The sequence below is a fragment of the Alosa sapidissima genome, chromosome 4, assembly GCF_018492685.1.
Source record: "Alosa sapidissima isolate fAloSap1 chromosome 4, fAloSap1.pri, whole genome shotgun sequence".
NCBI lineage: Eukaryota > Metazoa > Chordata > Actinopteri > Clupeiformes > Clupeidae > Alosa > Alosa sapidissima.
This window is the reverse complement of record NC_055960.1, coordinates 14,166,755-14,192,649: the sequence shown is the minus strand read 5'-3', so window position 1 is coordinate 14,192,649 and position 25,895 is coordinate 14,166,755. Positions and strand designations below refer to the sequence as shown.

At 39.8% G+C, this 25,895-nt stretch overlaps 1 protein-coding gene across 1 annotated transcript; it reads right to left on the bottom strand.

Annotated features, from left to right (window-relative positions):
- Positions 1-1,983: 1,983 nt before the first annotated feature.
- Positions 1,984-25,100, bottom strand: LOC121706697 (inter-alpha-trypsin inhibitor heavy chain H3-like). Its single transcript, XM_042088651.1, has 22 exons — positions 24,963-25,100; positions 24,600-24,629; positions 24,347-24,370; positions 24,046-24,200; positions 23,645-23,749; positions 23,281-23,443; positions 23,080-23,190; positions 19,361-19,489; positions 19,141-19,257; positions 18,882-19,050; positions 18,515-18,640; positions 14,202-14,374; positions 13,527-13,712; positions 12,610-12,746; positions 11,327-11,487; positions 7,827-7,853; positions 6,965-7,012; positions 3,990-4,103; positions 3,594-3,795; positions 3,270-3,442; positions 2,253-2,364; positions 1,984-2,162 (listed from the first exon to the last, which is right to left on the bottom strand). The coding sequence occupies exons 1-22, from the start codon at positions 25,059-25,061 to the stop codon at positions 2,033-2,035; spliced, it is 2,691 nt and encodes an 896-aa protein (XP_041944585.1). The 5' UTR covers positions 25,062-25,100; the 3' UTR covers positions 1,984-2,032.
- Between the last annotated feature and the right edge of the window lie 795 nt (positions 25,101-25,895).

The window sequence follows — 25,895 nt, the reverse complement described above, 5'->3', positions numbered from 1 at the left end:
TTACTTGTATTTTAATTAAATACATTTTTCACATCAGTATTTTTTTTTTTTTTTGTTACATTTCATGAGCCAGTATTTGTAATTTGTAACAAAATAGTTTTTGATGTATTTGTGCCCACCTCTGCCTGCATGTGTGTGCGTGTGTTTAAGTAAGTGTGTGTGCATGCGTGTTTGTGTGTGTGTGCTTACATGTGTTTGTGTCTGTGTGTGTGAATTTATGTGTGTTTGTATGTGTATTTTAAGACATCTCATCCTGAAAAACAAGCAAATTTGTCTGCCAGTTCGTTGAGTAAATTTCTCTTGATAGGACGGCGGCCATTATTGGGAAAATAAGTCCTAACAGGGCAAACCGAACCTTGCTTCGCCCAGAAGGGACTTATTTTACCAATAATGACTGGTGTTCCATACATTATCCCACTTATTATACGGCTACTAAATTCCACATGATGTATAGTTCGCAACACATATACACACACAGTACACATGCACGCACACAAATGCACACGTGCATTTATGTATGTGTGTGTGTGTGTGTTTTTGTGTGTGTGTGTGCACACGTATCTGTGTATTTGTGTGTGTGTGTGTGTGTGTGTGTATGCATAGTGTACAGTCATCTAAATGTACACATATATTAATTTATTGTATTGTCCCCCATGAATGAGGAATTCCACAAAACTTGACATACATTCAGAGGGTGTAATCATGATCTTACACTTCCGTGCAGTTTTGAACCTGTCAGCCAAAGATACCTGCGATTTCAATGCCTCGTTTTTGCTTTTTCATTTTTAACTAGGTGGCACTATAACATCAAAGGAATGGATAATGGGATGGGTTTACATGTGATTAGTTCCTGAGTTTTTGAAATGTTTGAAATGGGTGTCAATGGCTTCCTTGCCAGACTGACCTGCAGGTTTGTCTGGGTTCTCCCAGGCTATACCATGAAGATACAACATGCTTGGAAATGAGATACGATGAAACTTTACTTAAATTTTCCATCAATAGCTGTGTATACAAAAATGTATTTCTTCATGATCAGACATGTGTTAGCCTACAGCCCCATTACCTAAACTTCTTGTAGCAGGCCACAAGTCCTCGTGGACATCGCAGGTGGTGTTCTCTCAGGCAACGGGGAAAATATCACCTTGTGTGCCATATCCACCCTTAAATCGTCCCCACCTCAATGTCTCTGCATGCCCCTTTCATTGCTTGCGAAAGAGGCATGCAGGTATGTGGTTGGTGATCATACACTTTTCATTGGCCCACTGTAAATAATTCTTCGATAGGTTTTAGAAATGAGGAGTAAAGGGGCAAATACAGAACTGTACACAGGTACTCAATGTAAAAGTACTGTAGGCTACACACTTGACCAGATGCACACTTAAAGGGATATTCCACCATTTGGGGAATTACTCATTTTCCACCTCCCCTTGAGTTAAACAATTGATTTTTACCTTTCTCCAGTTCATCTGGCCGTTCTCTGAGTCTGGCGATACCACTTTAAGTGCCAGCCTAGCATAGATCATTGAATCGGATTAGACCATTAGCATCTCGCCCGCTAGCATCACGCTTAAAAGTGAATAAGATTTCCGGTAATTTTCCTATTTAACACTTGTCTCTCCTCAAGAGAGAAAGTGTAATAAGACTAATGGAAATGAAACGTGGTGATTTTCTTGGCTGATTTGATATGGAACTATACTCTCATTCCGGCGTAATAATCAAGCATCAAGCAGCACAATGATATCACACAGCACCTGAAAATAGTACCTGTAGGCTATAACTTCCAGCAACAAGGTTGAGCCGCAGCAGATTATTATGCCAGAATGAGAGTATAGTTACACACACACACACACACACACACACACACACCAACGACAACAGTAAGTGGGATACAGAGAGATGCACTGAACATATGCAAAATGTTAAGAAATCTAATTATATTTGTTTGAACTTTAGTTGTTGAGTCATCAATTACTGAATAATTAATTCAGTTAATGAAACCAATCCAAGAACTTTATTTATATATTCTGTTAGACTAAAAGAGGCTGGACATCACATAGTCCTCAGGGCTCCCATCGATGAGTCCAGTTCCATTGTTGTGTACAAACCAGCAGGGCACTTTCTCTCCGTTCTTCACATCTCTACGGAAGTCTCTCTGCCAGCCTCTGAGGAGACAGAAGTATTTAGGAAATGTTAATACTTAACAGCTTCTGTTTCGTTTCCCTTAACATATTAAATGGAAGATGTTTGTTTACCTAGTCACAGTCAGTTTGTGTCCTTTAACATCCATTGTGGCATCAGGCTTTTCAGGGTCTTCTCCTGGGTGGAGGTTGCTCACTTCAAACTGTACACCGTGATAAAACTGGCCTGTAGTGTTACATAAGAACAACAATGCAATACGTAAGGGATAACGGCCGCCGAGGTGTCCTGTTATACGGGATTAATGGACGAGGGCGAGGGGCAAAAACTCGCCGACGCGCAGCGGAGGGGAGTTGCCTCCGCCCAAGTCCATTAATTCCGTATAACTGGACACACCTCGAAGGCCGTTATCCCGCTTATCACCCGGTTGCCACTGTAAACACTGGAAACACGCGGTTCTGTTTAAAAAGAAGCTCACTAGTTCAGCTTGTTGTACAACTTCAGCATGGACAGTTAGCTTGGTTACAGTTGATTCCATTGTTGGGAAGCCTGCAACCAAAAGATTCTAGAGCGCTGCAACCGTCGTCCTACTATGGTTGTTATAGTTACCATTCATAAGCATTGATATGGAACGGTGTCCTGTTATTCAGAATTAAAGGCCACCCGCCAGCCAATCAGAAAAGAGTATTTCTTCTCTCCGGGTGATAAAGTAGAATAAGTCAATACAGTATAGTGTCTCACAGCAAACGGTGAACATACAGACATATATTTCAGTCCATTATCATCCAATATTTTTATTTTTAATCATTTTAGCTTTATTTAATATATCACTATATTATATTACTAATATAAGGGTTGGTCGATTAACTGAACATTTGCTTTACAGTCATTTCTGACCTCCTACTCCTACTAAATATTTATAGCATGATAAATCATTTGGTCAGTGATTGTTTGTTTGTTTGTTTGTTTGTTTGTTTATTAAGCAAAGAAACATAATATTAATATAATAATATTACTATTATATTATTGTCATTATTAGTGTTTATAAATTCTGCATTGTTTACATGACTATGGGCATCTAGTGCTTTTGCCAAACATGTAGCCCATCTGCTGGAGTGCAGCTGCTGTCTTACCCAGCAGTCCGTGGACCCTGGGGGAGAGTAGGTGGCTGTCTATGGTGTAGAACCCCAAGTAGTCCTGGTGGTACGGGTGCTTCTTCCACACCTTGTGCAGAATGATGACAAACTTCACAGAGTCTTTCAGAGTCACCGTCAGACTACGATCCTTTGTGATCTGCAGATCCATGCTGTGGGTCAAATTTTCACATCACTTTAAAATCAATTATGGCTCAGTGTTGTAGAAACAGTGTATAGTTACATAATACTTGTGTCTACAGGATGTTGGCAAAATAATTGTGTCAGAGTGTTGTGTTGAAGACTGAAACAGTCAATACTCACATTTCATTTTTAGCTAAGATTGTTTCCGACCAGTCAAACTGCGTCGTTTTCTTGTTCAAGAACACCGTGATCCCATCTGTGCTCACCACCAGTTGTATGCCCAATGTTTGATGAACAATCCCAAAACGACCAAAGTATGTATTCAGTTTGCTCCCAGGATCAACTTTCTTATCCCCAATGGTTTGGCCATTTACCACAATGCCTGTGAATATAATTAAACCAATACCTTTATTTAGGGACTCTTGGCTCAAGGACTTATTGGCTATCGTTTGATCATTGAAAGTACCTGTTCACTCGATATTTTGACTAATGAATTTGTTTAGCTAAATTATTAATTTAGCTTACTGTATATATATGTATTTAATATATGCATGCTCTATTCAAAGTTGTCCTTACCCAGCACAGGATCGCTTACTAGGTTGAAAATGGTTCCAGGCCTCTCATCAATATTAAAACACAGCGCATCATTCATCTCTGGCACCTCAATAATGAAATGAGGGTCTCCATCCACTGCAAAATAATATTGACTTAAACTTAATTCTGTCACAGCCAGATGTCTATGATGTTCACAATATACTTCTACAGTACATATTTATTCAATCAATCACTGCATAGACTAATGGAAAAATAAACTGAATGGTATTCCCAGGGCTCAATGATGCAATAGATACAGTATGATCACTTTTCTTTAACAAGTCTTTTTAATAACGTCAATGCTGAAAAATAAATGTACTGTTCTACAGTGATATATTTCATGTATTTATTTTAGGTGACAATTGACAAGTAGTAGGTGCACCTCTACCTGAGATTGCCCCTCCTATACCAACTGATCATCATTAGATCAAGTACAACCCCAAATCTGAAAAAGTTGGGACGTTGTATAAAATGCAAATAAAAACAGAATGTGATATACAAGTCTTGTAAACCCATATTTAGCAGCAAAAAGGACATAGACAACATATCAAATGTTGAAAATGATTTATTTTTTTTATTTCATGGAAAATATATGATCATTTTGAATTTCATGTCAGCAACATGTGTCAAAAAAAGTTGGGACAGGGAATGTTTACCACTGTGCTGCTTCACCTCTTCATTTAACACAATTCTGTAAAAGTTTAGGAACTGTGAAGACCAGTTGCTAGAGTTTTGAGAATTAAATGTTGTCCCATTCCTGCCCGATATAGGATTTCAGTTGCTCAACAGTATAAGCTATTCTTAATCATGTTTTTCATTCCATGATGCACCAAGTCTGGACTGCAGGCCATTTTAGCACCTGGACTCTTCCTCTATGGAGAAATACTGTTTAAATATGTGCAGAATTCATTTTGTCATTGTTTTTCTGAAATATTCAAGGTCTTCCCTGGAAAAAAGCATTGCCTGGATGGCACTATATGTTGTTCAAAACCTGTATACATCATTCCGAATTGATTGCGCCTAGTCAGATGTACAAGATGCCTAGCCTGGAAAATCCAGACCCTGGTAATCTAGAAAGATTAAGGGTTTTGCCACGAACAATGTAATGGCCCAACTCGAGGGGCGGCACCAAGCATGCATTTGAAAATCTCACTGCACGCAATTGGATAACACTAGACCACTAGACCAACAGACCAACACTAGGGGCAGTCATGGCCTACTGGTTAGTGCTTCGGTTAGCGCCTAACCCCTCACTGCTCCCCGAGCGCCGCTGTTGTTGCAGGCAGCTCACTGCGCCGGGATTAGTGTGTGCTTCACCTCACTGTGTGTTCACTGTGTGCTGAGTGTGTTTCACTAATTTACGGATTGGGATAAATGCAGAGACCAAATTTCCCTCACGGGATCAAAAGAGTATATTATACTTATACCAGTGTTTACTCTGAATGATTCCGGACTTCGACGCAATTGGATAACACTATGACCAATGTTTACTGACCTCCAATGTGTCAGCACTGTCGTCATCAACAGTTTAGCTCGCCTCTGGCCCGCCTATATCAGATACGCCCATTTGATTGGTTCCACGGGATGCAAGGGGTAAAAGTAACATGCATCAATGCTCATTGCCAGAGTGTCTCGCAGAGACAATTCCAATAGAACATTATGTCCAATATTCCAATATGTGGTTTAATTAACTGCATTTCTCATTAGTGGGTCACTTAGAATCAATGTAATGACTGTATGATATCTGTACTGTCCCTGTGTATATCTGTGTGTGACTATGTATTTAGAGATAAGCGGGAATATTATGACTTTTCAGTGTTTCACTGTTCTGCATGGCTGCGTCAGTAGCTATCTGCTACGGATTGCCAGGTTGCCACTAATCAGAGTCTGATTCAGTGTAGTCCACGTGAGATGAGATGACCAACGCCATCTCCCGTCAGCCTGGAAGGATACTTAAACCCTAACTATTTCCTTGTCTAGTTAGAGCAGCTGATGGATCTTTACTGTAGGTGAAGTCATGCTGTCTCTCCAGGGTTTCCCGCAGGAAATGTGTGGGGGTGGGGGGTCTGGTATCGGTTGCCATTTGCCAATCTGCCATCTGCCAATTATTTGTTAAACACTACATAATAAATAAATAAATAACCAGCTTCTCAAAATAACAGTTAACAAAGAACAAAGCAACACCAAACAACACCAAACAAACTATTACAAACTATAGAACAAGTGCAAAAGAAAGTGCAAAACAACAAAATGTGCAAATGTGATCAGTCACTACTTATGGCAGAGCTGACAACTAGCATTGTTACAAGCCATCCTCCTTGGCTTTAAAAAGATAATTTCAAGGGCCCTTTGGTAATTGCACTGTTTTACTATTGGACCATTAATGCTTATCTTCATGCAGGCTGTCAGACTGTTGACCTGCAGCCTGTTCCGCAAGTCTGTCTTGATCTATACACCGAGAGTGAATGAAGTTTAGATCATTTTATAGTTTTGTGTAATATGGATGGAATTTGGAGTCATGTTGCTGGTATCAAATTCAAAATTAACATATATTTTCCATGAAATAGTAAAATTTATCATTTTCAGCATTTGATATGTTGTCTGTGTCCTTTTTGCAACTAAATATGAGTTTAAGAGATTTGCAGATTACATTCTGTATTTATTCACATGCTACACAACGTCCCAACTTTTTCTGATTTGGGGTTGTACTAGATAGTTAGGTGGCACCTCATTAAACCAAGTACTACCTAGGTTAGATAGTTAGATCAGTGGCACCTCTCTTCTTTGTTCTGCCTGATGAAGGCCATTTTGGCCAAAACAAGTTGGCACGATTTTATCTGTTCTATCACAAACTAGCCTATTAACGTTTTTTTAATATGAAGATAAGCGCCTTGGATCCGTCTTTTTTTGCATCATGTCATAAAACCCTTCAAAGGACATACAGTACAAAGACTTACCATAATAAGTTGGAGGAGCAGGGTGATAATACTGGACCTGCCTAATATCTTGAAAACAACATAGTTTTAGTCATGCCTTATTTGAATCAAGAATAGGGCTTAAAGGATAATTCCGGTGTGATTTTGACCTAAAGTGTGTTGAAACATGATACCGAGTGTGAATGTATGTCTCATAGCTCACCTCGGCTTGTCCCCTGCACTCAGAAATCTGGCGCTAGTTAGCCAATGCTACCAACACAGTGTTTCGTTGTGGTGCCTTGGGCATCGGCCTAGCCATGCAAATAAATCACTGTTTTACACCATTTACGAGGCTCAAAGTAGCTCCATACTTCATTGGGCCTTGTATATAATATAGTATATAAATAATTCCGTGAAAATGCATGGATTCCAGTTGCTGCTACTGGAAGCAACTGAATCCATGCATTTCCACTGAATTATTTTTGGAATCTGATCCCTTATCATACCTGTTCGTTCGTACTCGTCGCTCGATTTATCGTGACTAAATTCAAGACGGCGTCGAACGGTAAAATTCCTTAAGGTACTGTCTGTATAAATCATCTTGTAAATAAACTACCAGTGCTTTTTCAAAGTTCTCTATGTGTAAATAAACATGTCTTGTATATTTGTTTTTGTTTAAATATACCTGTTGTTTATTTGTTTTTGTTTAATTTCAATTCATATGTATCATTTATATTTGACTTAATTCCATTGGTACATAAGACATTCCACAAGGTGCATTCTAAGCAAAGATTCTAGAGCGCTCCGCTCCGTTCACACTCGGTATCATGTTTTAACACACTTTAGGTCAATATCACACCGGAATTCTCCTTTAACTGTGCAGATTTATGCAGCTGTTTCCTACCTTGATCTTGAGGCCCTCCTCTCTGTTCTGTTTGACAACACAAAACGTATCTGGTTAGATAAGTGTTTTGTCATACAGATCATTCTCCATCATGATACCAATAATAACGGTCAGGGTGGTGTCCAAGTATATGACGACCTGGTACACCACAATAGTAGCACATATCATAGGTTACTACATCCCTATCACTACCCAATAGATGTATGGACACCTTAATCCTGGGGGTCAAACTCATATTAGGCAGTGGGCCGGATTTGTTGGAATGACGCGCCGTGGGCGCCATCATTGTCATGGTCATTATCAATTTTCAGCATGAGTGTTGTTTGATGATATACTCATTTTACTCACTTATGAAAGTACAGTAAGTACAAATCATGTACTGCTGACATATACTAGTCTTTCACTCTTGATTACGCAATAACTACTGGCTCAATGTCCATAAAACTGGGTCGAAAGGTGTAGCATAGCCAAATACCGACCCAAAACATTTTGTTGCAGATTCATCATCCAACTCTTGCATCACCTCAATGAATGTAGTTTCACTTTCACTTTGATGCATAGCATCATATGGAATCCATTGCAGTTTTGTTTTTGTTTTAATGGGCCCCCAGAGTATTTAGGTATATTTGACCCTGCTGTTGCAAATACTTCTCACAGCTTGAGCCTTTCCTCCCTGGGCACATAGCAACAGGGGAAGCAACACAGGAAAACAATCTCCAAAGAGCCATACCTACTGACCAGGTAATGTTTCACAATTCTCACGAGATGTCACCGGGACGCTCAATGGCCCAATGCCAAGGCTGGTTCTCTGTCTGTAGGGCGAATCTCCCTAATTACAAGGTTGTTTAATGTTTACCATCAAAATGACTTTGAAATTGTTATATTAAAGGCATCCTATGCACGTTTTTTTACTGTAATATAACAGCTTCTAAGTCATTTTGATGGTACTGTAAATTAACGTGTCATAGGGAGAAAGACTTTTGAAAGACTGGTGTTGAGGCATCTGAAGGACATATCAGGACCACTGCTGGACCCCCTGCAGTTTGCCTACCGGGCAAACAGGTCAGCGGATGATGCCGTCAATATCGGACTGCAATTCATGCTGCACCATCTCGACTCCCCAGGGACGTATGCCAGAATCCTGTTTGTGGACTTCAGCTCGGCGTTCAACACCATCATGCCTGAACTCCTACATCAGAAGCTCACCCAGTTCTCAGTGCCTGCCTCTACCTGTCTGTGGATCGTCGGCTTTCTGACTGACGGGCAGCAGCATGTCAGACTGGGGAGCATCTCATCCAAAACCCGGTCCATCAGTACAGGCGCCCCACAGGGGTGTGTCCTTTCCCCACTGCTCTTCTCCCTCTACACTAATGACTGCACCTCAAAGAGCCCATCTGTAAAACTCTGAACACTGAAGTTTGCAGGCAGGAGGTGGAACAGCCAGGTCCAGTGGTGCAGTCAGAACCACCTGGAGCTTAACTCCAAGAAGACTGTGGAGATGACAGTGGACTTTATAAGAAGTCCCCCCACTCCCCCCTCACTATTCTGAATGACACAGTGTCCAATGTAGATACCTTTAGGTTCCTGGGATCAAAAAAAAAAAAAATGGCCTCTCCACATCGACACTATCCAGAAAAAGGCCCAGCATGCAGAGGTTATACTTCCTGAGACAACTAAAAAAGTTTAATCTGCCTAAGGAGCTGCTGATCACTTGATCACACTCAGACATCATTCAGTCTGTTATCTGCACCTCCATCACTGTCTGGTTTGCGTCTGCCACCAAACGGGACAGGGCCAAAATGCAACGCACAATTAGGGCTGCAGAGAGGATCATTGGAGCTGACCTTCCCTCCATCCAGGACCTGTACCGGTCCAGGGTCAGGAAAAGGGCAGCTAAAATCTCTACAGACCCCTCACATCCTGGTCACAAACTGTTCAACCTCCTACCCTCTGGCAGACGATACAGGGCACTGTTTGCCAAAACCAGCCGACACAAAGACAGCTTATTCCCCCAAGCAGTCACTCTGTTGAACACTCAGTAACAGCCCCCACCCTTACACTGAACAAGTCAATCAAGATTATTTTGCTCATCTACCTCATGTGTACTTCAACCTTACAGTTACAATAGTATTATTAATACATGATCATTGCACTATATTTATTTTTAATCTTCAAAAATAAAAACCTCTCCACTGCACTATCCCCACCCTTTCACCCTACCCCCCCCCCCCCCCGCAACTGCGCTACCATATACCACCCATAGTGTCTATTTATTTATTTGCAAATGTACATACTGTATTTATTCTCATACATAGACATATTCTACTGCCTTCATTCTATTCTTACTGTTCTGTTTTTATTCTTCTTCTTTTTACTCCTTTATGGTTTTATTTTTTATCCTTATATGTTAAGTGAATGTTGTACTTGCGAGCAAAGATTAACCGGAGTCAAATTCCTTGTTTGTGTACGCAAACCTGGGCAATAAAGCTGATTCCGATTGTGATTCTGATAATCGTGCGCCATCTACAGCCCTAGCTTAGCCAGCTACGGAGAACCAGACTTGCTACTTCGCTGTCCCCGGAGAATCAAGAATTGCTTTACAACAATTGTGCAATCGCCTACTATTTATATTAAATCGTGCAGTATTACCTTGTCAGTCGACATGGCTCTTCGGAAATTGTCTTTGGTGGTTTGTAAACAAATCCACATGTATCGTTTCCAGGAGGAAGGGTGCTAGTAAGACTGGTATTTACGACCGTTGTGTAAAATACATAGGCTACTCCCAACTGCAGAGGTTGCCCAGTAGCACACAAAAAAAACCCTAAACTGCAGGATACCTTCAGACCCCACGTCCATTGGAATGGACATGACATATTTGGGTCTAAACCAATGAAAATCTGTGATTTCACCATTTTAATTATGCTTTGTTACTGATTGGATCCTGATGACCCAATCAGAATGCAGTTAGGGCCTGTAACTTGATCTGAGAGCGCTTCAGACATCAGACAAGACAAGCATGGCTCTGAAGCTAGATAGGAACAGGAGTAAACACCTTTTTTCCCTCATAAATATGAATCTATGTTTATGCTAGCCTAATCAATTAATAAATAATTCTAACTATTGCAGGTGATGATATTTGAAGTTACTTTGAATATATTTCATAACAGTGTAGTACAGGATTTTTTCAAAGTTTAATGTCCATCCCAATGGACATCAGGTGTTGGGAGATGTTAACCAACAGTTAACAGAACTAGTTTCCCTAGTTCACAAGACTGTGAAAACAACAGTGCAAAATGCAAAAAACAATGCAAACTGTGTGGAAACTGCTAAACATTTAGCACTAGCACCACAGTTCTATTGTGTGGACGCAATCTGTTCAATGATATGTTCAATGAACCCTCCCAATTTGATCTGGTGGCATAGGTCTCAATTGAATGGCATTGGCGAAGTGCACTTTTAGTTATATTGATTTATCCGTATAATTCTTTATCATTTTTTACCTTCAGTGAGTTTGTCTGCGATCATTACATCGTATGGATTTTCCTTATCCTCTGGCTTTGTGACCACCATGGATGTGAGGGGAGTGACAAAGTTGTACTTGAGGGAAAGGTTCAGAGCCTCTGCAGTAGCATTGGCCCTTTCTTCTGGTGAACCTTTATCTCTGAAAGTGTAAAATTATTTTTCAGTACAGGCTATTCAGCCAGCTTAAAAAAATAATAATGATGGAAAGTAGGTCAGTTGTTTAGATATAGCCAGCAGTCAGATCAATGGATACCCTGTCTATGCTGAATTACTGAAGCTAAGCAGGTGTGGGCTAGGTAAGTAATTGGAGACCTGGGAAAACTAAGTTGCTTCTGGATGTGGTGTTGGTGTGCGGCTAGTGCGTGGCAATTTTTCCTCAAAGATTCTAATCCCAAGGCCCCAATACAGTAACGAGGACACTATGCTGTAGGAGATACCATCCTCTGTGAGGTTCTGACTCACTGTGGTCATAAAAGATCCCATGGTGTGTGTGTGTGGTGAGTATTCTGTTGCATAATGAATTCTGTACATCACCCGGGTGGGTGCTACACAGTGGTTAGTGAGGTTCCCTTTTCACTGTAAAAGTGCCTTGAAAAGCACTATAATGCTGTGTGTTGTTGTACAGTATATGTGTAGGGGAAACAAAACCAAAATTGAAGTGTAGCACCTGACAGACCATCAGAAGGATACAGCTTTCTTCTTTTCCCATAGAAGGATAGTCTCCTTTTTTGTGTGTTTTCCTCAGTTGTGTTTGTGTAGTATTTTCTGTATTTTTTTATCTTAAATTAAAACTCTCCATCCTTTCATTAAAACTGTATACTTGTTTAAATTCTGTTAGCAAAGTGTGGAGGTGTACATGCAATGGCATGTAAGAAAACCTCTCAGTGTGGCTCCAGGTTGTCAGAGAAGGAGAAAACAGAGAAGAACCCCAAAAACACTACACGCTGTGTAAAACTCAATTCACACAGTGATTCCACCATCCCTGTTATCAGTGCAGGTTATTACACCAATGAAATAATTAGCCCATCCCTTCTGAGGACCTGTTTGCTTCACATGTAAGGAACAGATAACCAGTAATTAATTAAAAAGAAAATTAAGAAAATTAAAAAGTATGTTAAAGCATAAAAATGTGAATTGGTGTGTGTGTGCATATGTGTGATGTGTGTGTGTACTGTGTAGTAATAGTCACCGTGTTTCAGAATCAATTTTAGAGAGAGGCAGCCAATAAAAAACTAACAACATAATTGCAAGGTTCACTGACTTCTTTTCCATGAGCTGCTCAATAGTGAGGTAGGCCCACAGACGTTCTGTGAAGTTCCCAAAGATGTATTCCTTCTCTGGGAATGTATCATCCCACTCCTGGGCAGTTGCTTTGCCCTGTAGCATATAGTCATCCAGCTGTGAAAGTTGATATGAATCGATAGTTATAGTGAGCACTGAGCAGTTAATTAATCAATGCAAATGTCTTTGAGAATGTGGCAGTTTTCATGCTCATGTTTTTATTTCCTTTCAGTGATTTTTTTTACTTCTTTTTACAATTTCATTACACTGATATACAGCCTGGAAGCCAGCCAGAATTTAACCCAGCACAAAAGTTGAGGTTGGGAAATTCGGTCTGGACTTGCTCCATTGACAAGCTTCATGTGCCCATATAAAAATCAGCCGATCAATGAAATTGTCCAGGCGGGCTTTATACAATGATGGACAGATGTTGCAATGGTGCCTATTCATTCATGTGACATGCGCATGCTTTGGTTGATTTTGTTTACAGCAAAAAGCTTGTCGCTAGAGAAACTAGATGTTTAGATGTCGCTATCACGTCTGTTGTACAAGATATTGACAACGCAAAAACTTTAAAAACAAACAGAAAACAGCGATTAAGGCATTTATCGAGAAGAAGGATGTTGTGGCTGATATTTTGTTGCTCTGATTGGTTAGGTCTATCCAATTGTGTGCAGAGGCGTTTTTCCCCTGTATCGGTTGAAACCCCATAATCCCGTCCCAATGCTCCAGTTCCAGACTGAAATTCTGAATAGAATTGAGTTGGCTACATTAGGCTAACATTGATATGAAACAACCCCCCAAAAACAGGAGAGTTCACTTGTAGTATCTCTAGACCTGAGAAAAAATAGAATGTTTAGGATGTGATGTCATGAGAGAAGGAAAACAACGCCTCACCCCTTGTCCTGACACTTCTATGAGAAAGTTGTCCAAGTCGTATTCAGTCAGTTGTCCTGCCACAATAATCTCTGAGCCGTTGAAGAGCTGCTTAAAGTGGCTGTTTGTCAAAGAGTTCACTGCATTGTCTGGATATTTGAAGTGCACATCAGACAGAAGAGGGCTGGCTACCTCATCATAAAATCCCTGGGAGAGAGAGCTTTAGGTCAGGATGAGTTTAGCTGTAATCCTTTATTGAACTTATTCCAACCATTATCATTGTCTTGCCAGATAAAACAGGAGTGACTGTTATGTGTTCTTTCGAAAGAGACTAATGATGACCAGTAATGAGGAGTTGTTTGGGGTTTCAGTGCATTTACAATTATTTATTTAGCAGATGCTTCTACCAAAAGCAACTTACATATTACAAGGGCCAAGAAACTCTGGGTTAAGTGTCTCTCGCTCATGGGCACAACGGTGGAAGCTGGAAATTGAACCCACAACTTTTCAGGCTATTGCACGCTAGCCCAGCTCCTTAACCACTATGCTACTGCACGCTAGCCCAGCTCCTTAACCACTATGCTACTGCGTGCTAGCCCAGGTCCTTAACCACGCCACCAGCGCTCTAGTGCAGTTTATCCAATGTATAAGGATAGTTACGAAAGATCTCTTTGAGTGTTGAGTAGTGAAATTCACCTGCAGCTGCACAGCCGCATCTGATGCCTCATAGATCCTGCGGGCCAGTCCGTCATTCTCCTTTGCCATGGAATCCAGAAAGCCGTAGTCCAGGTCGTAACCGAAGCCCAGAGAGAAGAGGGAGAAACTCCCATTGATAGCATTTCGGACGTTGTGTTGGACCCTGGACTCTGCTGTAACATCCAGAATAAAGAACTAGCGTAAATCCTCAATTTATGGCCGGGATTCTATTTGTAGCCGGGCCTCAGATAATAGCCAGGGGCATGGTCGATTCGGACAAATAAAGGACGGCCCCCAAATACAAGCCAGGGTAATAATTGCCTATCAGTAGGGCTATCAGTCCACGAGCACTAGAATACATTGTTTCGATTTAACTCAATGAAATAAAAGAGCTCTTCTTAATAGCCTATTTTACAGTATATTGTTGGTTGGTTTAATACTGTTGCCAATGAAAAGTCGTTGTCCTACACCATGGGTCTCCAACACGTTGCTCTCAAGCTACCAGTCGCTTGCCGCCCCCTTCTGAGCTTGCCAGAGACTGAAGCAGTACAACATTTAAACACAATTGTTGCCGCGAGGCATTTCAGCCTACAAATTTAATAAAAAGTAGCCTAAATCATGCATAATTAAAAAATAATTCAATTTAGTCTAGTTGGTTACGCAATAAGGTTTCCATTACAGTGCAGCACACATTCAATGAATGAATGAAAGCAGCTGCCTTGTCTCGCAATGAACAGCGGGTGGAAATCCTGACACTTTCAACTACATAAAACTTAATAGTGAACCATCAAATACCCCCCAGATTTCAGTGCCCATCAGCCCCAATATTTAGCAATATAATCAAACAGTCTAAAAGAAAATTAAATCGCAAACCAAACAGAAAATCTTCTGCTTTTGATAGCCTACCGGTATGCCAGTTACAGGAAGTGTTGAACAGTGTTGGCCCACTTTAAGAGCCTTTTGCTATATTTCTAAGAATTTCTAGAATCTACAGAAGCCTAATACAAAATAAAGGCCTGCCTCAAATACAAGCCTGCCCCAATTAAAGGCCTGTGCTTTGCGCAGCCTAAGTAAATAAACCACAATTTGAGGATTTACGGTATTCTTTCGCAAGCCAGCCTCAAGTTTTACCTGCTCTAGATACATTGGATCAACATTGGATCAACTCAGTGTCTCCAATTTGGAATAAAGGAGACAGTTTTCAATAGCATTCTTCAGATCGTTCTCTCCTTTTCTCAGAGGAAATATAGTGATTGCAGAGATTCACCTTCTGTAACTGATCTCCTGTCACTGCTCAGATATTCATGTTTGACATGTAGCCTATGGTGTATTGTAGTGTTGCACGGTGCACCGATACTACAAAAGTATCGCGATACCCTGAAATTAAAAATGTCACGATGCCTTATTTTATTAGTATCGATACTTGAATGACCGTGTTGTTTTGAAGTAACGTGTGTGCGCAAGGCATGCTTCTAGCGCCTCCTCCCCTAGCCTGTGGCTGTGCGTCTTTTCTCCTCACACACACGTATGCGCAGCTATCGTGCCATAAACAGCGAGACATGGCTGCTAGTTTAAGTGATGCTATGGTAACACATAATAATAGGCTAATATCAAGTTGATTTGCTCACTTGCATCTCTCAAGTTTGTGTTGCTAACCTACCTAGGCTGTGGGATTTAGGTAATTTAGGCTTACTATTGGGTTTAATGTGATTAAGAAATAGGCTATGCAACCATGGCAAACTTTTTCATCTGGAAGAGCTCCTTGCTAACTATCCCGCTAGCTCAGGTCACGTCTGTCAATAATGCTCACTAAAATCATTAATGAACATTGCAAGACACTTATCTCTTCTATGATCCCAGAAAGATTTCCTTTGACATTTTTTGAACATTTATTTTATCTAATGACATAGAAAACATAATGAATTGCATCCACATATCCTTATGCACTATGCGCAACTTTTATTCACTAGACTAAAACCGTGAGACTGAAGGCTAAGTTCTCTCACATATTTCTTAAAGTGACAGGCACTCAATTACACATCACCAATGTGCACTCAATTAGACCTACACACCACATTAAAGGAATACGCCACCCCTAGGTGAAATTGGGTCACTCCCCGCAGTCCCTAGAGTTGGATGAGTGAGCCAAAGCGTTTTATAGCCGACCCAGCCATTGTCCTAATCTAGAAACGGCCCGGTTAGCTTTAGCTTAGCGTAGTCGCTGTAATCCGGAGATGCCAGCTAGCATGTCGTTGCAAAAGTGAATCAAATAACTCAAGATTTTTTATAATTATTTCTCGTAACCTGTACATTCACATCGAGTACAAATATCAATGCAAATTAACACGAAGGGATTTACTAGACCAATTTAGATTTGGAACTATTTTCGGACATAGCACCGGCAAAGCACCGCTGCCAGGCACAAAGACATCACGCAGCATTTGTAAACCCTCAACTTCCGGCAATACACCAGCGTGACTACCAGGTTCTCTGCTACTAGGCTGACACTGACAGGTGGGCAGGTGGGAGTTCTAATGGCGATGAATATGGAAAATGACACGATAGATGAAGATGATGACTTCAACTACCAAGATCCAAGACCCTACCTTTTCGAACCTGAGTTCACTGAAGAGGAGTTGCGAGCTTTGGATCTGGGAAGAGAGGACGTTGCGACTAGTCAAGGCGAGTCGGATGAGAGAACGAGAGCAAACACGAACTGGTGGTGTGAGTGTGGAGTTTGGAAAAAAAAAACTGAGGACTGCAGGATGGATCATTGCTGAGAAGTCGTCGGTAGCAGTGACACAAGTGCGGTCACGCTCCTCTTCGGGAGCGTTGGCCCACCATCGATGGCAGTATTTTATCCCACTCTGCATAGCATAAACACTCCATTTCAGTCGGCATGGGTTGGCACACTCCACACTCACACCACCAGTTCGTGTTTGCTCTCGTTCTCTCATCCGACTCGCCTTGACTAGTCGCAACGTCCTCTCTTCCCAGATCCAAAGCTCGCAACTCCTCTTCAGTGAACTCAGGTTCGAAAAGGTAGGGTCTTGGATCTTGGTAGTCGAAGTCATGATCTTCGTCTATCGTGTAATCTTCCATATTCATCGCCATTAGAACTCTTAGAGAAAGCCCACCTGTCAGTGTCAGCCTAGTAGCAGAGAACTTGGTAGTCACGCTGGTGTATTGCCGGAAGTTGAGGGTTTACAGATGCTGCGTGATGTCTTTGCGCCTGGCAGCGGTGCTTTGCCGGTGCTATGCCCGAAAATAGTTCCAAATCTAAATTAGTCTAGTAAATCCCTTCGTGTTAATTTGCATTGATATTTGTACTCAGTGTGAATGTACAGGTTACGAGAAATAATTATAAAAAATCTTGAGTTATTTGATTCACTTTTGCAACGACATGCTAGCTGGCATCTCCGGATTACAGCGACTACGCTAAGCTAAAGCTAACCGGGCCGTTTCTAGATTAGGACAATGGCTGGGTCGGCTATAAAACGCTTTGGCTCACTCATCCAACTCTAGGGACTGCGGGGAGTGACCCAATTTCACCTAGGGGTGGCGTATTCCTTTAAAGATATGCGTAATAGCTTAAAGATCAATATGAAGTATTCAAATTAATAAATATGTTTAGCTACTAGTAATTATGCAGATTATAAAATACTATACATTATTAACTAAATACACTTCATATTATGAATGTTAAAATATCTAAAAATAAAAACATGACATAATTTTCCGTGTGTTTGTGTGTGTGGAGAGATTCAAGCAGAATCTAGGATGGCCACTGGTGTGAATGATCACACTACAGTATATTCAATATTACTGATGACATCGAGGTGGTGGGGGCCCCCAAATCAAACACATTTTTTTTAAAGTATCGAAGAAGTATTGAAATCGCAATTCTTGATATGGTATCGGTATCGAAACATTAAAGTTGGTATCATGACAACACTAGTGTATTGTATGTAAATTTTTGAGAGAATATACCAAAATATGTATTCTCACCCTAACTAATCATTAATGCATGTGTATGTAACAACTGTAACAACTTAAATAATGGAAATATTTCTTCATCAGAAACATATTATTGCATCATTTATTAAATATTAACAATAATGTATAAACATATTTCAGATATAGGCTTATTTACTATGAACAAACCATTTATAATTGTGTGAACAAATGCTTTACTGATGATAAATTATGTATGAACAAGAAATTACTAATGATGAACAAACCATTAACTAATAAGTAACAAAGGCTTAATAAATGATGAATTGTGTGTAGTTATTATAAAGTGTTACTTATACCAGAATTGGGACGTCCATCTGTCAGTAGGATGACCATCGACACACTCTTCTCTGGGAGTAGCTTATGCTGCTTGTCATTCTTAATCATCCTCACTGCAGTGAGAACTCCATCATTCATGTTGGTCGCTTCATGAAGAAACAATCAAAAACCAAGAAAATCCTTTAACATTTATTTTCAGGGTTTCTGGCCATGCGAACCTAGATTCCCTGACCTTTTAGAGAGATACTAGTCTCAATGGTAGTATTTAATATGTCCAGAGTCTGCCTTAATTTTGGTTTGCTTGACTGAGAAGCAGACTTATTTCTCCTAATCATCTAGAAGGATTGTGGAAAAACAGTTCTTTAAAATGTTTCAAAAAAGACTCACATCCTAAAGCAGAGATTGTTTTCACAAACTCCTTTGCTGCCAACACATTGCTTTCGTTGGCTTTGACCAGAGATGGCCTCCAGGATGTAACCTCTCCTTCAAACAGGACCAGTCCAAAGAAGTCATCCTCATGCAGGTCACTCAATATTGTCAGCAGCGCCTCACGTGTCTGGGCAAGTCAGAAGTACATGCTTGCTTCAAGATATCAAAATGGTAGATTCTTCACATTGGAACACAATTGGAGTTCATTCTCTCTCACCTGATCAATTTTCCGTCCATACATGGATCCGCTAACGTCTATCGCAAACACAACATTCTTGGGAACTCGTGGCAAGTCCGCAGGTGCAAAATAATGCACAAAGTAGCCATTAACTATCTGTAATGATAAGAAATTACTCAATAGTACCTTGATTTTACATGAGAATATGACTCCTCACGTTGATCAACAACCACTAAAATTACTTGATTTTTTTTCTTGCCTGAATGTCCCCAATGCTTTCAGCACGGTTCACATCATACTTTATGAAGAAGTCCCCATCGATCAGAGTGCCGTCACAGTCAGGGCATTTCCTCTGCTGGTCCAGTGTTGGACTGAAGGACACATGAGCCTGGTAAGGGTCAGAAAGGATTGGAAGCAAAAATTCTTTAGCAATGTTTTCATTTCAAAACATTCTATTATGTCTTAAATTCCCGGTAAACCAAAATTGGAAACTTGTTTTGGAAACCTTGTATAGGTTGAAAAACTACAGTACCCTCCAGAATTATTGGCACCTCTGCTAAAGTTGACTAAAAACCTGTATACAAAATAATCTGTTGGTGATTTATTATAATCTCACAATGGAAAAAAATGAGGAAAAATCCAACCTTGAAGGGAAGCAAATTTATTTTGAGAAAAAAAAAATCTCATAAAGAAATAAATATTTTTACCAAAAATTTGTCGCTCACAATTATTGGCACCCCTGCTTGTAATACCTTTTTAAGCCTCCCTTTGCCAATAAAAGAGCTTGTAATATTCTCCTATGACACCCCAAGTTGGAGAATTCAAAGCAAGGGATTTAAGACCGTTCGTCTTTACCAAATCTCCCAAGATCAACCAGATTCCTAGGTCCACACTTGTGCATTCTCCTCTTTGACTCACCCTAATGTTTTTCTATGGAGTTTAGATCAGGGGACTGAGATGGCAATGGTTGAAGCTTGATTTTGTGTTCAGTAAACCATATTTGTTTGGATCTAGACGATTGATTTGGTTCATTGACCTGATGAATGATCCAATCATGACCAACTTTTAGTGTCTTGGCAGAGATTGACAGATTTCCTTTGAAAATATTCAGGTTTTTCTTGGTGTTCATGATACCATGCACCTTAATTAGGTTCCCAAGGCCTTTGGGAATAAAAACAGCCCCACAATAGCAAAGCCCCTCCACCGTAATTCTCATTAGGCATGGGGTTCTTTTCAATATAGTCATTCTTCTATGTATGGCAAGCACATCTAAAGTTTTTCTAGCCAAAGAGCACATTTTTCATTTAATCTGACAATAGACCACACTTCCAGACAAAGTCACTGTACCATTTAGTAACTCCTGCCATTTACATTGGTAATTAACCCATTCGCGCTGGATGCTGCATGAAGCAACATTGACCCTCCTGCTGGAGATAGATAGATAGATAGATAAATAGATAGATACTTTATTGATCCCCAGGGGAAATTCAAGGTCTCAGCAGCAGCATACATACAACACAAACACATTCTTTAACAGCAGAAAGAGTAATTAAAGTATATAATATAAAAACACAACTAAGCAGTAAGGACAGTAGAAGATAAAGAATATGCTAAATATACTAAAATACAAATTATACTAACACTTAATACAATATATAAAAATATACTAAAATACAAATTACAAAAATACAAATTATACTAACACTTAATCTAAATCAATTCTAAAAACAGTATCCACATAGTGGTGATTAATAAATCAGAGGCGCTTGCAATGACTGAGGCAGGGACTGAGCCTGTGATTCTCTGTGCATAGTAAGGTATGGTAAGGTGCTCTAAGGTGCTCTGTGTGAATGAGTGTCATGGTGGTAGTGCAATGGTGATAGTGGTCATGGTGATAGTGCAAATGAGTAAGTCAACAGTGCAACAATGCAGAAATAAAGTAAAGTAAAGTCTATATATCTATATATTTAACTATTTAAGAAAATGTATAAGTGTGGCCACAGTTCGGCTGTGGCATGGAGGGGGGGGGGGGGTTATGCATATGTGCTGATGTGCTAATATAGCACGCAAACAGTGAGGCATAAAGACAGTGGTACAAGTGGCTAGTGGACAGACAGTACAAAACATGGAGGGGGTGAAGAGGCAGACAGACTATGCAGAGAAGTCTATCTCTCCTCTTCCCTTAAGTGAGGCATTGAACAGTTCAATGGCCCTGGGGACAAATGACTTTGTCCCCAGTACATATGTTGCGTAGCGCAACATTGACCCTCCCGCTGGATGCTGCGTAGCGCAGCATGCTTTTTATTTCATGTTTCTAGGTGCTACAGAGGCTTAGATATTAAATTTTGGTAGACATTGACCATTTTTAGTATGTTTTCAGAAAACCCTGAGGAAATAAGGTTATTTAGTCTAGAATGCCATAGGATTCTATAGGCGTTTTTAGCAGGCATTTTAGGAGTAAATGGGTTAAATGACTGGACAGGCTTTTACCTGGCATGCCCTCTAAATAATTTATTAGCAGTCACTTTTGAAGATTTTCTGGGGAACTTGGTGACCCCAAGATGATACCTATATCTGCGTATCTTACCATCCTCCATACTGTATGTGGGGGCAAGATAACTATGGGTCATTGTCCAAGCATGTTTGTCACATTTCCAGTTGATTACAACCTGCTAATCATTGTTTTAACTGTAAATATAGGCATTTTTAACAAAGTACCTAGTTTTTACAGACACCCCCTGACTTACAGATGTCAACATCTGTTTAAATTTTTATTTAAATTGATGTTCTGATGTTGAAAAAATGACTAGAGGATTTAACCTCTGTGTCACTTCATTTTCATACCTTATAGTGAAAAAGAAAGTCATGAACTACTACTTAAAGTTCACAGACACTCTGATTAAATGAAACAAGTTGAAATTAGATAGGGAAATGCTTCTGTTTTGTATAAGATTTTTCTAGGGGTGCCAAAAATTGTGAGCAACATGTTTTCATTAAAAATATTTATTTCTTTATGAGATTTTCCTTTTTCTCAGAATAAATTTGCTTCCCTTCAAGGGTGGATTTTTCCTCATTGTTTTCATTTTGAGAGTACAATAAATCACCAAAGGATTTTTTATACCTGTTTTTAGTCAACTTTACCAAAGGTGCCAATAATTCTAGAGGGTACTGTACTGTAGTTCTGAAAATATGAGCAAAGACTAAACTGTGTGGTTCTGAATTATGGACTTAGACCATTAAAGTCATGGAGTGTTTACCATGCCTTATCCTAGATCTGTTTTCCATGGAAGCCAGAAAACTACAAACATCTACATTCTGGAGTAGATTAGCACAAGATGCATTTTGTACGCTAATTACAGGTGTTTTCAGAAATTAGCTCATCTGTGTGTCTGAAGAGTTATGCTAATTATAATCAGCTGGTTTAGAGAACGGATGGAACTATTGGTGCCTTCATGACATAAATTCTGACCTCTGACTAAGGAAAAATGACTTGAATGCGAAGTCGGGTTGGATTTTATGCTCGGAGATTCACACAGAAATCTTGTGCATAGACTTGGTGTCAAAATCAACATGAGGCGGACCTCACTCTCATTACAAATAGGCAAGGTAATTTATCACTAAATGAAAACTACAAATAAACATTTGCCTGAAATGTTCTCTGCTCAACCATAGTAAGCAGTTCTAACTTATTTATGCGTTCCCTGTAAAGATAACATGAAAACGCAATCATGTTACTGCGGGATATATTTGTTTTTCGAGCTGATCTCATGAACACATTTTTTGACTGTAGCCTATTATGTAGAAGGACAGTTGAGTTGTGGCTTCAGCGCAGTCAGAAAACCTGCCTTTACTTTTGGCATACAGGGACTTTAAACCTGATTTGAATGTTCACAACACAGGAAAAATGCAAATATTTCAGAAACATTAAGGTATTATGATAAGGTAGGGAATCTCTGTATTGGCTTGTTTTTTGGCCACCTTTTTGTCAGTGACAGTTTTCTCCACCAGGGGCAGTAGTTCATTGGTGAGAAATGTCCCATAAGCATCCAGGAAGGCAATTCCTTGAGGCTCGTAGATATCGGCCACAATCTAACAATAAGGAACGTGACAAATATTGACCTATTATTTCAAATAACCATCATGGAAAGATGTTTACAATAGCAGTGAGATTGGTACTACCTCAAAATGCTGGACTAGTTGTTTTGGTTTGACACGAGTCATTATCTCGTATTTTCCCAGGTGACGCTTCAGCAATTCCTCATATGTCAGTGTAAATATAACCGGACTAAGGGCTGCAATGTTCACTGAAACTGAGAATTTCTCCATCTTTCTGCCTGATGCCCTAGCAGAAACATACACACACATGAAAGTGATGAAATGAAAGTGACACAACACTTCAGAACTCCACTGAGAATTTCTAAATTTTTCTACCTCGGCCCTAGCCGAAAGACAGACAAACACACACACACACACACACACACACACACACTCCGACATATTAACAAACAGTTGTGACTGTGAGAGACAAAGATAGCCAGCTTACTTGACCAGTCCAGCAGTCTGTCCTGAAGACACGGCCTTTTCATACTGCTTCTTGGCCTTCTCCTTCTCCTTCACCTCTCCCACATAGGTCTTCCCCTCAATTTCCCTAAAATGAATAATGAGACAAGCTCAAAAATAGAGGAAATATTAATGAAATAGTACTGTGGAAATCAACAGGAATTCATTAAATTATTTATTTAGTAGATGCATCACTGAATATACTGTACTTTAATGTGTAAATAAATAAGACATTTATTGCAGAATGCATCTATTTTTTAGTGGGCCTACTTGAAGCTGCTTTTGGCCCTGGTATAGTGTATGTCATAGGGCTATATTGTGGCAAACAGAGAAAGTTTTGATATGGCGAACTACCAAAGAGGATAAGTGTAAATGACAACTGACATGCTGAAGTTGGTGATGAAAGCTGTCTTTGGTAATTCCACCTCGAAGAATATTTCCTTAGAAGAGTTGCCTTTATTCAGAGCTTTGGTGGTCATGACTGTATAAGCAAATCGAGACGTCACCTTGCAGTCCAACCTCACACTCTGAATTTCAACCTGTTCCAAACCGCAAGTTTTTGTTAGTCTGTTTTTTGAGAGTTAAACCCTGTGTGTGTGTGTGTGTGTGTGTGCGTGTGGCACAGTACAAACACCAGAAGGAGTTCAACAGCGACAACATTTAAAATGGTTTAACAAACACTTACCTCTGGATCATTTATACTCCGTTTCTGTAATAACAGAAGTGATAATACAGGTCAAACTGATTTTAATCTTACAAGTTTAGCATTATTGTTTAAAAAGTCTGATAACCTCACTGCTCAGAAATATACCCTAGCATGGCTTTCAAAAGTAACAGGCTAAATAATACATAAAAAAGCAGTTATCAAAAATGTAAAACAAAGCTCAGTAATACACACATGCAGAAAATTAAGTGTTGCATCGTTAACTTAATAGTACCTCAATATGTTTGATAGTGCCAGTCATCATCTAAAAAATAAAACAGAATAGGACTGAATAATGAACAATGCTAATTACAATACCAAGATTGTAGCTGAGAAATCTTAGAACAGCATATTCATAGGATTTAGGATTTCTTTCTTCTGAGATTATACTTAAATTCCTCATTCTTTACATCAATAATCAGCCCACAGGAGCAAAACTAAAATGAAAACCAGTCTGATTTCCCATCTCAGATGAGTACTCTACCTTTAAGTTGCATTACAACAAAATGAACCAACTTCTGGTCCTGGGACAGGGTGTTCGGGTGAGCCTGATAGAAGTTGTGCACATGATGCAAAATAGCTGTATTTAGGTACTTACCAGCACCTCTGAGTCCCTAGAGATAACCAGAGCGCCATAAGTACTGACCCATGGACCTACACAGACCCAGAGCAGCAGCACAGTCCGGACTACAGACATGATTCAGCCTGAGCTCAACACTCACTGACTGCACAGCACTACTTCACTGCAGTCTGATAAACCAACTGAGAGGAGCAAAGATCAAATGTCAGTAACACTAAATTCATTCACAGCACAGTTAGTACATAAAGTAAAGATAAGCAAGCAGTGGCCCCCCAACACAAACTCTGGCCAACCCAGTGGCCACCCCTGGGTATACAGTATGGCAGACGGATCCATGGTTCGGCCAGTCTTAATGTCATGGTTTGCAGGGAGAATTGGACCCAAATGCAGGGTAAGGCAAGGCCAGGCAAAGTTGAAATTAATAGAATCTTTACTTAGACACAAACCATGTGTATAAATACAACACAACACGAAACAAAGACCGACCAAGACTAATGGAAGACAAAGGGTTTAAATACAGGGGGGCCAACAGGGTAACAAGAGAAAGGTGAACTTAACAAGGGATTAACAGGACTAATGATCAGAGGTAGGTGAGTGGCGGAGACAAGGATAACAAACATTCTTTCCTACATATGGGTAGCCTAGACTGTCTTGAAAAAACAACGACTAGCATGTATAGATGGCCCTAATAATGACCAAGATAAGAGCTTAACTCTCTATGGTACGCATTATGATATCCTTGTGAAAAAAAATTGCAGTGATTTTTGCTAAAAAAAAAAAAAGGGACAAAGGGCCACTTTAACAATAATAATGTATATTATTTTTAGAATTTTTTAAATGTTTATATATATTTTAAGATTTGTTGCTTCAAGGCAACATTGTACCATAATGGTAAAAAGTGAAATAATTCCTATTTTTAAGAATTAAAGCTAACTTATTAATTACTTAAAC

Excerpts from the sequence above, each read along its gene's own strand:
- LOC121706697 (XM_042088651.1), bottom strand. The coding sequence starts at position 25,061 with ATGTCTGTAGTCCGGACTGTGCTGCTGCTCTGGGTCTGTGTAGGTCCA. Across the intron at positions 12,747-13,526 it reads TAGAAGTGTCAGGACAAGGG|CTGGATGACTATATGCTACA; the intron begins GTGAGGCGTTGT and ends CAACTTTCACAG. Across the intron at positions 2,365-3,269 it reads CAGGGTCCACGGACTGCTGG|GCCAGTTTTATCACGGTGTA; the intron begins GTAAGACAGCAG and ends GTAACACTACAG.